The sequence below is a fragment of the Austrofundulus limnaeus genome, unplaced genomic scaffold (assembly GCF_001266775.1).
Source record: "Austrofundulus limnaeus strain Quisiro unplaced genomic scaffold, Austrofundulus_limnaeus-1.0 Scaffold1079, whole genome shotgun sequence".
Taxonomy (NCBI): Eukaryota; Metazoa; Chordata; class Actinopteri; order Cyprinodontiformes; family Rivulidae; genus Austrofundulus; species Austrofundulus limnaeus.
Window position 1 is genome coordinate 41,608 of NW_013953481.1, and position 11,608 is coordinate 53,215.

At 38.8% G+C, this 11,608-nt stretch overlaps 1 protein-coding gene across 4 annotated transcripts in view; it reads right to left on the reverse strand.

Moving 5' to 3' along the window:
- Positions 1–878: 878 nt before the first annotated feature.
- The window catches only part of dcbld2 (discoidin, CUB and LCCL domain containing 2), a 27,818-nt gene continuing 17,088 nt past the window's right edge, over positions 879–11,608 (reverse strand). The window contains exons 10-17 of one of the 4 annotated variants that reach the window (XM_014030551.1): positions 8,845–8,969; positions 8,449–8,587; positions 8,219–8,359; positions 8,049–8,142; positions 7,923–7,972; positions 7,719–7,853; positions 1,685–2,456; positions 879–1,015 (exon numbers count right to left, since the gene is read on the reverse strand). In XM_014030551.1, coding sequence (XP_013886005.1) covers positions 2,050–2,456; positions 7,719–7,853; positions 7,923–7,972; positions 8,049–8,142; positions 8,219–8,359; positions 8,449–8,587; positions 8,845–8,969 — 1,091 coding nt within the window. In that variant the 3' untranslated portion in view covers positions 879–1,015; positions 1,685–2,049. Of the gene's footprint in view, positions 1,016–1,684; positions 2,457–7,499; positions 7,565–7,718; positions 7,854–7,922; positions 7,973–8,048; positions 8,143–8,218; positions 8,360–8,439; positions 8,588–8,844; positions 8,970–11,608 lie in introns of those variants that run through there. The other 3 variants (XM_014030550.1, XM_014030552.1, XM_014030553.1) reach the window with 3 other exon arrangements.

Consider the following 11,608-nt stretch of genomic DNA (forward strand, 5'->3'; position numbering starts at 1 on the left):
AGCTAACTCTTTGAATTTCTTATTTTTATGATTTGTTTCTGACTGGATGACCAGGCTAGTCTGAGTGGGGCCAGGACAAAAGTGGATTGCTTTCTTCAAACAATTCCAAAAGCAAAGCAAACTGCAGCATCAGTTAGCAATATTTTTTTTAGCAGTTAGCAGTTTTTCAGAGCGGTGCCACCAGGGAGAGTAGGACTCAGAAAGCTGGAGAGAAGATGAGGGGAAAATGCAAATAAAAAATAAAAATTAAATGTTTAAATCATTTTAAAACTGAATCTGTTTTTCAATCATTTCAAAATATAATTTATAATGTATTGAAATGTTATTTAAGAGGGGGTTGGGTTATTGTGTTCTGTTCTTTTGTTTAAAACATTCTTTAAAAATTCTTATGCCAAACAATTATAATTATTGATTTGTGAATAGAAGTGGTAATCTTTCTAAAAGCTAATACCTCTTTAAATATTTTGTAGCACTGTTAGTGTGTTTGAAGGGGGGGCAGAAGCTAATGCTGTTTGGGGCCTCTAAGCTATAGCACTTAAGGCAGGACAAACAAAATCCCTGTGGTAATAACTAACGTGAAACAGCAAGGTTAGGATTCATAAACAGTTGTTTTAATTTGGTAGCAATCTGCTTTAGTATGGTCAGATTTAAACTCTGCTTCTGGAAACTGAGGTTGTTGAAGAGCAATCAACAGGTAAGATATTAAATGTTCATAACCTCTCATAAAAACCCACTTTTAAAGATCTAAACTACCACTTTGTTCATTATCTAAAGTTTTTTAATGTGTACCATCCATTTATTTTTATCATTGTAATAAAGAAAATGTATCAACTTTCTTACCTGATTTTATACTGTTGCTGTTAAATAAAAAGCTTAAATAAATAATAATAAAACTTCTTTTTATTCTGTTTATAATCAGTGAGAGCAGCACACATTTTGCAACCAGGGAGCATCCAAACTCTGTGCATCAGTCTCATCGGTTACTGAACATCAGGCATGATGGTGGCACAGCTGTCTGCAAACAAACAAACAAACAAACAAAAAACAGCTTTGGTTGCTGTTTTGTTAATATTAAAAGCAGCTTGATCTCCGTTTGCCCACCCATCTGCACTCCTACCACCCCGCGTTTGGTCAGATCAGTACCACAGGGCATACAGGAGAGGAAATGCAGTTTACTGGTGCGACAGACAACGATCCTCCACAGCAAACAGTCAAAACACACACAGAAAATTTAAAAACAGCTCAACACACATACAGACACAGATGCACGTGGATACAAGGAAGGAACAAGATAATCAGAACGATCACAGCTGCAACATTTCTACTGTCACGCAAAAGATTGTTCTTCCTAAATTAAGACTGTTCATTTCATTGCTTATTTGGCCCGATTGTCAAACTTGGGTCTGTTGAGGATCGAAACAGAAAAGGCAACATTTGGTCTCTGAATCTTTAAAAACGTCTTTTCTCTCCGGAAAGTTCACCGGATGGACTCTCGTGCCTCCAATCATTGATCCACTAACGGTGAGGAAAGTGATTGGGTCGCTCATTTATCAGCAGGATGTGAAATACAAATAAATATTTTGACATTTGACCTAATGTGCAGTTGCATGTTGCAGTGATGGAATTAAAATAACTATAAAAAAAACATTCAAGTCATGCTTTTAAACAATGTAAGATGACGTACCGTGGGAAGAGCTTAAAAGAGGGAGTTTTTAATGAAACGTAGGTATTTGATGAAAGAAAATACTTGCTATGGTTTAGCATCGGGATAAAAAATGAGAGGATGAAATCACAGTTTTAAGATGTGATCGTGACAAAAATCACAGAAATCTTTCTCAAATAGTAGTCAGGTTTCTCCTTTTTTCCCTCTCCGCCTCGTTCCCGGCACTAAGACATTCATTGTTGTTTCAGTGATAGGACTGTAAAACAGTTTGTGGCCTTGCAGAAGCATTCAGTCAATACAGACATCTCCAGGTGAAGCTAAGGTAGTTTTCATTCAAGACTCCAATCCAGGGCTGTGATGATTAAAGCCACAAGCATCCAGACTTCTCAGCTCTTATGATTGCTTTTCTGAGGCACCTGATAGGTCAGATCCTCAGTGGGCGTGGTCTGCTCGTTGGCATTTTTAGGTGTGTCGTACGCCGACCCCTCCGACTGACCACTGTCTGTCCGCGTGAGCAGTGAGGTTGGCCCGGACCCCATGAAGCTGCGGACTGTGCAGGGCTGGTTCAAAGCAGACCCCCCTGATGGGTGGCAGCCCATATCAACCACGATGGGAGTGGCGTATTCAGATCCTGAAGCTGGCAGCGGCTCTGCGTAAGAGTGGTACACATCTGATGAGACGGGGGCATCATACAAGTTTGGATCGGAGTACCCTGGGTCGGGACCCTCATCTGGTTTAAAGGTAGACCGCGCACCCAGTGTGGTCACGCCACTCACCAGTGGCTGAGCATACTCTGCAAACAAAAACAAAACAACATCAATAATCTAAGCCATTTTTAAAAAAAATACAGTATGGCTAATCTTACAGTTTAGAGCTTAGGTTTTGTTTTGTTTTAAGAACCTTAAACCATATAAGCTTCACTAACCTAACCCGCTACACAATTCAGCTCAGCTAATGATAAAAAGCTCCATATTGATAATTTTAGGGGAAGCTAACAGTAAGCCACTAATATTATTCAGTCTACCATGTGATATTCAGTGCAGAATGCAACAACACTTCCTTTGAATAAGCCCCCTCTAGTGTTGAGTTCCCCTCTTTTCCCCCTGCTTCAGACCTCTCAAACATGGTTTGTCAGATTCATATTAGTCAATAACTCAACTTCAACACAGACATCAAACCTAAATGTGTAATGTAAGTAAGTCAACACAACTCAAATGCTTCACAGATCACAGATAAAACATTTCTCTCATTTGGAAGTGAGAAAACAGTTTGTTTCTGTTAAGCCAGGAGGCAGAGCTACAACTGCTGAAACCAGAACAGACGGAAGAGAAAAAGCAAGAGTCAACAAAATGGTCTTTGAAATCGTGTTTCTGCTAATTTAGTTCTTATATTTAAACATCTTTAACACTAAAAAATGAATATAATAGCCCTAAGCATGTCACTGGTACATGTAAAAGAAAATGATGAATTTAGGAAGAACATGGCAGTGTTTCCCCTACCATTACACAGGCGGGCCCCCAACAAGACGGCCCGCCCCTTTAAGAATTTCACGGCATGTAGTCATTTTTGTTTAATTAAGGCCAGATCAAGTCGAGAGCTATTTTTTGTGACCCTGCATATCCACCTCTCACCAAACTTGGGGGAAAAGACGGTGGCAGAGTGAGACTGAGCTCTGTGTGTGGTCCTCACAAAGATAGGAAGACGTGTGTGTAAGATTAAACGGCAATGAAAACTCTGCTTTTAATCATGTAGCACCGATGCGACAACTTTGCAAGCTACTTTTTCTTTCTTTAAAAGAAAATGCGACAGGTGAAGCCACAGCATGGTTACTACCTTATCAATAGTTACTGCCTTTTTGTCTTTCTCTGTGGGTGGGGGGGTCAGCTTCACTCAGAGGGGAACACCTCCCGTGTTTCCTGGACTATTTTCCACCGAGGATTACGTCATATTTTATAAGTATTATATTTCTAAAAGCACTTCGCAGCATTTCCCCGTGTGTTCACGTCACGAGCGCAACAAAACCGCAACGGATCAACTGACTGGTTTTAAAGCGAGGTGCAGCGACTTAAAGCAGCTGAAGCTGTCAGTCTGCAGCTCAGCTCTGACCAGCCCGGGACTTAAAGTTCATACATGTCAACCCCTTCAGACGGTTACGTGTTTAATGAGCATCAAAAATCTGCAATTTGCGCAAAAAAAAAAATCAGTATTAAATCACGCAGGTGGAGAGGAGGTGCGCTGACCGCAGCTGCGCGGGGTGGGGAGGGGGAGGGGGTCTTTTAAAGACGTGTCTACATTTGACTTTTATTTTTTCTAAAATCACAGAGTTCTCTGAGTCAGCTTCAGATGCTTGCAGTTAATCATAATACCTTCTAAATTTAACCACGCGTTTCAATGCCTTTAAATTACACAATAATTTTACTGGAGAAACTTGTCATTTTGATTTAAAAAAACAGTAAAAATATTTTTTTCTGTGCAGAGAACTTCCTCTGCTATAATTTATTTTAAATAAATATATCAAAGCRCCTCAGTTTAAAACACTAAAATGATAGAAAAGATGTTTAAAAACTTCTTTCCTCATAAAGTCTTCAGTCCTAAGAACACTAAACTGTAACTTTTAATAAGGTCATGTACACAGTACACTCCTATTTAAATGAAAATGTTTGACCTGAAAGCAGAAATCTTATGGATGTTGGATGTAGATTTTTGATCTCTATTTCAAAGAGGATGAGGAATTTCTCCTCAAGCAGCTCCTAAAACTGTCAACCTGCTGACTGAGAACATTTGTATATATTACACTTTGTATACAGAACAATATAGCCTACTTATTAAATTATATTTTTATTGAGATATTTTTTGGACAACCAAAATGATTTGAGGACAACCAGATTTTGTCAAACCCCCACATGAGAGGTCACCACCACAGTTAAAAAAATCGTCTGCTGAGTTAAAGTTCTTCTAGAGTTCTAATGATTCCTTGAGAAAGGACATGATTTGAGGTTTTTAATGATATTTTATTCAAAACATGTTAAAGAAGTCATAAGAAGCAGGTTTATTTTGAACAAACATTACAAGCGTGTTCATTCCTACAAAATGGTCAAATATATTTACAAACAACACTAAAATGACTCAGATTAACATAAAATAAATCATGTTTTATAATTAAATGTCTGTTTCCTGCTATAAAGAAAAATCCTCCTCCTGTCCTTGTTCCTAATCAGGGTCAGGGTGGGGCTGGAACCTGTCTTTGAGTGAAGGCAGGGGACACCTGGACAGGTCTCCAGTCTCCATCAGGGACACAAAAGAGACAAACCAGCCACACTCTGTCACACCTAGAGTCACACAGAAGAGCTCCAGAAGGTTTCAAACTGAGAACTAGGATGTAGTTGGGCAATTAAATATTCACGTCTGGGTAAATTTATTACCATAATTGCAGGTGAGTCACGTAAATHTATGTTTTTATAAAACAAGTAGCTGGGTGTCCAGCTGTTTTAAAAACATTTCAAAACTGTACAAGAACAATATACTGTACACGTAGCATAAATGCAATGAAATCTGTATTTGGTGGATTTATTTCTTTGCTGCAACAATGTTTCTTGACAATAAATCTTATAGCGGGCACAGGGCTCTAGAGCAGTGTTTCCCAAAGTTGGGGTCGGGACCCAAAGTGGGGTCCCGAAACATCAAGGTGGGGTCCTGAAAATATTTTCTGAATTAATTACATTTTTGCCTTAGTTGTTACAAAGGAGTGAGGTTAGAATATTTAAAATGGATAAATGTAGTATAAAAATATTGTTACTATGCCCATGTTTTGTTGACCTGATACAAATGTTTATCATCCAAAAATAGTTGGGGGCACAGGTCTCTGCTACTGTTATTTTATGGGTCAAAAGCTGAAAAGTTTGGGAAACACTGCACTTTGGTTCCCAAAGTTGGGRTTGGGACCCAATTATGGGTCATGAAGCACCTTGGATAATCTCCAGAAATCAATTTAAAGGGTAATAAAATAATTGCTGGTGTACTYCTTTCCCTTTATTTATTACAAAAACACAAAATAAGTAAAAATAAGTATTTATATTTGTGTATAAGCTGTTTAGATGGTCAAAAAGCCTGCGATTTTAGGGTTATTAATGAAGTTCGTGTACTCAGACCAGTTATATTTGGGGTCACAAGTTTTTGCCATGAATGTTTTGTGGGTCAGAAGATAAAAAGTTTGGGAACCACTGCTCTAGAGTGCGACCAATTTGGTCGCAAATGCGACCTGATGTCCTAATAGTGCGACTAAAAAAATTGTGCGGTCGCACTGGTGCGAACTGGGGGAGCGGTCGCCCGCTGAAACTAAAAGTTTCAAGTTCTATAAAAAATGAATATAGCAGTATCAACCATAACAGTCGCCTGCTGATACAGTCTCCGTGTCCCCCAATAACACAGCGCTCTGCTCGCGGGCTCCGCTCCACGTCTCCCGTGCGCACACACGTTTGTTGTTCTATCCTCACGGGGACTTTGCATTGGCTTCCATTCATTTCCCCGTCAATTCTATAGCCAACCATAACCTCCCAGGTAGACTACACACCTGACCCAAACCCTAACCTCACCAGGCTGTGTGTACCAGGGAAATGGTCAATAATTGTCCCCACCATGAAGCAAAAAACACGCATAAGCGGCGCGCACATGCATAGCGAAACAGTTGTGTTTTTTTTTTCTTTTTTTCAAATCGGAGTCTGAAAAACATTTTTTTCTTGTTAACTGTGAAGATGGAAGGAAGATGTAGACGGTTGCTCGCTCTTAAGTCCATCTAGCAGTCGGGGTCTACTCTTTGAGCTTAGCAGATCATTTCAGCAGGACGAGGAAGCTCACGTGTATGGCAGGCCGCTTCTGCACTTAATCGACTTCACCAGTTACATTCCCAAGTATCTGAAATTGGTTCTTCTGGGTCTCAGACTAGACATTTTAGATATTTAAGTGAAATGAGATAATATGATTCAACAAGTGCTAATGAAACTGCAGTCTTTTATGTGTTCTGTTATATATATTTTTAAATCTGCACAACCTTTTAATAAATATCAGTAATATTTCTGATATTAATCATTATTCTCTGTTCATCATTCTGGTTTATCCAAGGCCAAAGATCCATAGGGCCAAACTACAGGAGTTGTCCATCTGAGGGACATGTCTAAAAGAAATGAAGCCATGAAATGCTTAAGATGTTTATAAGATGTTCAGCCCTTAAACATTTGCACTTAGAATTTTTATAGAACATTTTCGTGTTAATATTGCCTTAATGAACAATGTTTTATTTTTTAAATTAACCCATAAAACTCTGATGTTAAATGCGACGTGGTTGAAAATGTCTGTGCACCTAACTGTAGTGCTGGTGCACCTAAGAAAAAATGTTAGGCGCACCGGTGCAACCAGTGCAAAAAGTTAGTCTAGAGCCCTGGGGCAACTGATTGGCAGCACCTGGGGGTACCAGAAGCTAAAAACAAGTGTTGATAGCAAAAACAAAATAAGCTGTTTGGCAGAGGAGATTTGGGAAGTTTGCTTACTTTTGTGCTAAGTTTACATAGATGTGTTTACAGCACACAGATGATGAGAAAATATTTAAGCTTTTTCATCAAAAAGATGCACACAAAGCTCGAGTTTCGGAAAAAGCGCTGTTGTGTAGTTCGTCACTTCAAAAATTGCAGTTTAAATATTAAAGGTGTGACATTTTCTGTTGTTTCTGCACAGTAATAATGAGTAAACATCAAACACATAATATTAGGTTTATAACAACTAAGTTTCCCCTTTAAAGCAAAATATATTAAACTTGGTTTCAACTCATTTATTGTACACTTAGTTAAGTGTTCAACTACCTTTAGTTGTATGGGATGAAGACAGATTCACAGATCTCTGATCAGTGTTCTTGATGTGCAACAGATGAGAAAGAAAAATAACAGCATCTTTTTTATTGATTAATGTTGCAACAAAACGTCTGACCAGCAGGAGGCAGCTTTACATTTTAAACACACTGCTGACAGTTTTAGTTCAACATGACAGCACATGAAATCCCACCTACCTGCAGGCTCAGCGTGCAGTCTTGGTACAGCACTTCTCCCAGAGAGTCGACCCACCTCACTGGTGCTGTACCGTATCGAATCCTCCATCTCCATCATCCTGGAGGGCAGCAGCTGCTTCATGCTTTTCCACCAGTCTGCAGCACAAAAACAACATGGCACACAGAGCCACCACAAAAGTGCGGCCATGCAGAACGATGACGTACCTGTGCGATCCCATTGAGGAAGATCGAATGTTCCCTCAGAGCTCTTTTTCCTATGAGGAGGAGAGGTAAAGGTCATTAAAGAGATACGTGAAGCTTCAGATAATGGCATATGAAAGTGATTCGCACTTGTTCCTCCAGTGGCAAGCACAAGCTGCAGTCAGGATCAGAGCTGTCAGGAGCATGACCAACACAGGGACCAGAATGGCTATCAACACCAAATCTAAGAGCAAAAATGCTTAAAAAATTATCATCATGTGACGATCATAAAGGGATGAAATCAATGAGTTTTGTCTTACCTTTGCCAACATGAGGAGGCATGGTGGTGTTCCTGATGTCTGGCGTGTGTGTGGTCTGGCCAGCGTGAGGTGGGCATTTTGTACTCGCAGGATGTGGAGAGTTACGAGAAGGGGTGAACAACCTCGTCTTTGTCCACCTCACTGTCGGAGGAAAAAAAAAAGAAACATTTGGCTTTGACTCTTAAATCATCGTTACTTGCAAATGAACCAACATCATCAACCTGCAGGACCTTGGCAGCCGAGCAGCTCCAGCTTGAGCGCGATCCTCTGGTGCCATGAGGTGGGGTTGATCCGCACAAAACGGGCTTCGACCGGGGGAATGAAGTTATTCCTCACCTCGTGCAGGTAGTTGACGTTTCCTTGGAAAACCTACCATAAAAGGAGAGCAAATGCTCTTACTTGTAGCAGAGATTTAAACTGAACTGAAGGCCAGGGATAACAGCTGATTACTCAGTCCATACCCTCCACCTCACCTACAACAGCACTCAACTCAAACCACTTCCTGCTCGCATTTCCTGCCACTAAATACTTGGGAGATGATCCAAGAAAGTATCTCTCAGTGCACCCTTTTTGAGTGGCAATTTTGTTATCATTTAGGACAAATTAACAAGGTTTACTGACTTCACCTTGTCTTGTATAGAATTGGCTTCACTGTAGGCGCTCCACTGTTTGCCATTGTTGCTGTACAGAACCCGGTACGCTGATACAAAGTACTGGTGCTCCCTCATGGTAGAGCCTGTGGTGATGATACCTGGGAGGGATGGACAAAGAAAACAAAGCCGTAATTTCTGACTCAGATGAGCTTAAACAAGACTGCCATGTTTGAAATCTGACTATTCACAGCTTATTTACTGTCTGATGTTTAGAGTTGAGACATGAATCGACACATTTGAGAAACACTGAGTCGATCTCAATCAAGTTAAAAAGATTAAGCCTCTGTCTTCATCATAAGCTCTATAACCCTCATAAGCTCAGACCAGCAGCTAATGTACTACATGAAATTAGCAACAGTCACTGTTTTCTATTGCCTCGGTTAGCGGAAAACTAAATAATATTCCATGATGAGCCACAAATACTGTTTATACAAAATATGTAATTTACAGCTTATCAGATCAAAAACTGTAAGCTGCATGAATATTTGAATTAAATGTGTTGTTAAAAAGATTTTTAAATAATAAGTCACAATGCAAGGAGATATGACCAAGGCTAGAATATCTTTTCTTTCAGCGGGATTTTCTGCCACTAATTTATGATTTATTCCGTCTACAAGGACATGCAAAAAGTTGTTCACTTGTAGTGCAAAAAGGTAAGACTGCCTTTTCTTTGAACAACTATTTAGGACTTTTTAAAGTCACAGTCTATAGACTAGGTTTCCTCAGAAGAATCTGAGCCCGATTTTTTATTCTGTATTTGTTGCCCAACGATGGGAAACAAATGCATGTTTATTATATATGGATGAAAATAAAAATGTTATGCACAAAATAGCAGCATTAAAAAGTAAACAAAAAAAACTTGAGCTACTCACATTCAATTGTAACAGTAATAAATCTACGTTTATGTTAATATTTGACTGCCTGATTAAATCTTAATAATAATAAGGACTCCTCATGATAATTAGGGTTGCAACAACTAATCGATAGAAATATATTATTAAAAGTGTTGGCAACAAATTTCATTATCGATTTGTTGTGTCAGGCCACTTATGATGGTATTTATTAAATGATTAAACTTTAAGTTTTAATTTGCTGACAATGTCTGAGTGAAGACACTTCCCTTAACCTAATACTGGAAATAAAACAAGGCATTTATTGAATTATTGTAATAAGAAGTTGTCCTAACTGAATTCTCAACATGATCGTTACTGACACGAGACTGTCCGTGGTCAAAGATAAAGACTTCACTATAATATTTCACACTTTTATTTTAGCTTACACTCTTCACCCAAGGAAACATTTACAAAACTCATGGAGAGAAAATATGAAGAGACTGTAAAGGATACAGCACACATTTGTGTATATGTTTGTGTACATGCATTTTTTTATTGAAGGTATCTGACAAATTTGCATAAACTTAATTATGCATTACAATTTAACATTATAGTAACAGAATTCTTAAACAGCAACTTGTTTTTTGTGCTATTTACTATGTCAGTCCAAATTAAAAAGGTTTTTCTTTTGTCTTCCTATTCATTGATTGAAAATTCGAAAAATATCGAATCCAACAATTAATCAATTATTATAATAATCGTTAGTTGCAGCCCTAGTGATAATCATCAATAATAAATTATTGCAGTAAATTCATAAGTAGACAGGAATGGATAGATAGATTTTTTTGGTGTACTAAAAAACGTTAAAAATATCAATACTTGGTATAAATTAGAAGCAAAAATTAGTCTTGTCAGCAATAAAATAAGTAAAAAATGTTAATAGCTGTCAAAACACACAAATAGTCGATGCTTTTGATTCAAACTCGTGCATAATCAGCACGATAAAAATAAGCACTAAATTGGCATCAACACCTACAAAAAGTTCACTGCATCATTTTTAATTATTCAGCAAAATCAGCAGTCAGGTTTTGTTGCCAACAAAACGAGTCGTTTGTTTACATTCAAACATAGATGAGTGCACATCAGACAGTCTCAGTACACTACGAGCATCGAGTTAGTAAAATAATCTCAGATGTAAACAGAGTCAGAAGCAGAACAATGCAATCAGAGACTGAAGTAACGTGAAGTAGTAGAAGCAGAGTCATTTATGTTCCCATGAGCTGTGAGATATTCTGAACTCGAACAAGAATTTCTGTAACTCATTGCAGAATTTAGTCATGAACAAAAGCAATGAATTTTTGCCATTTTCTACAGCAAATTTTACAAAAACTCTGAATTTAAACTTTACTAACCCCCAAATAATAATTTTACAATGTAGGAATTATTTAAGAAGCATAAAAAATTCTTATCAACAATGAAAAACTGCATATTTTGACAGCTTTTAATGGCTTTAAGGCAACCACAGAATGTTTCTCACACAGGAGAGACTGTGGACAAAACTGAACCATCCTCTGTATGGAGGTACCATGCCAGGGGCGGGATGGGACAGTCTCGCCACGGATGCCTGTGCCCACTCACACTATTTTCCTTAGACACTTAGGGTGGGGTTGGAGCTGGGGTGGAGGGGAAACTGGCAGAGTGCTGGCCTCTGCCCTGTCTTCTTCCCCATTTTAATTGCATTATAGTACATCACACATCAACAGTACATCTGAGGGTGGCGGTGTGTGTATGTCGGGGTCTTCTTTTATTTTATTTTATTTTTTTTACTCCCCCGTTCCCCGCTGGCCGTCTGGGGATGGGGACCCGGGGGGTGGGGGCTGACTGTCTGGTGGGGCCTGGACTGT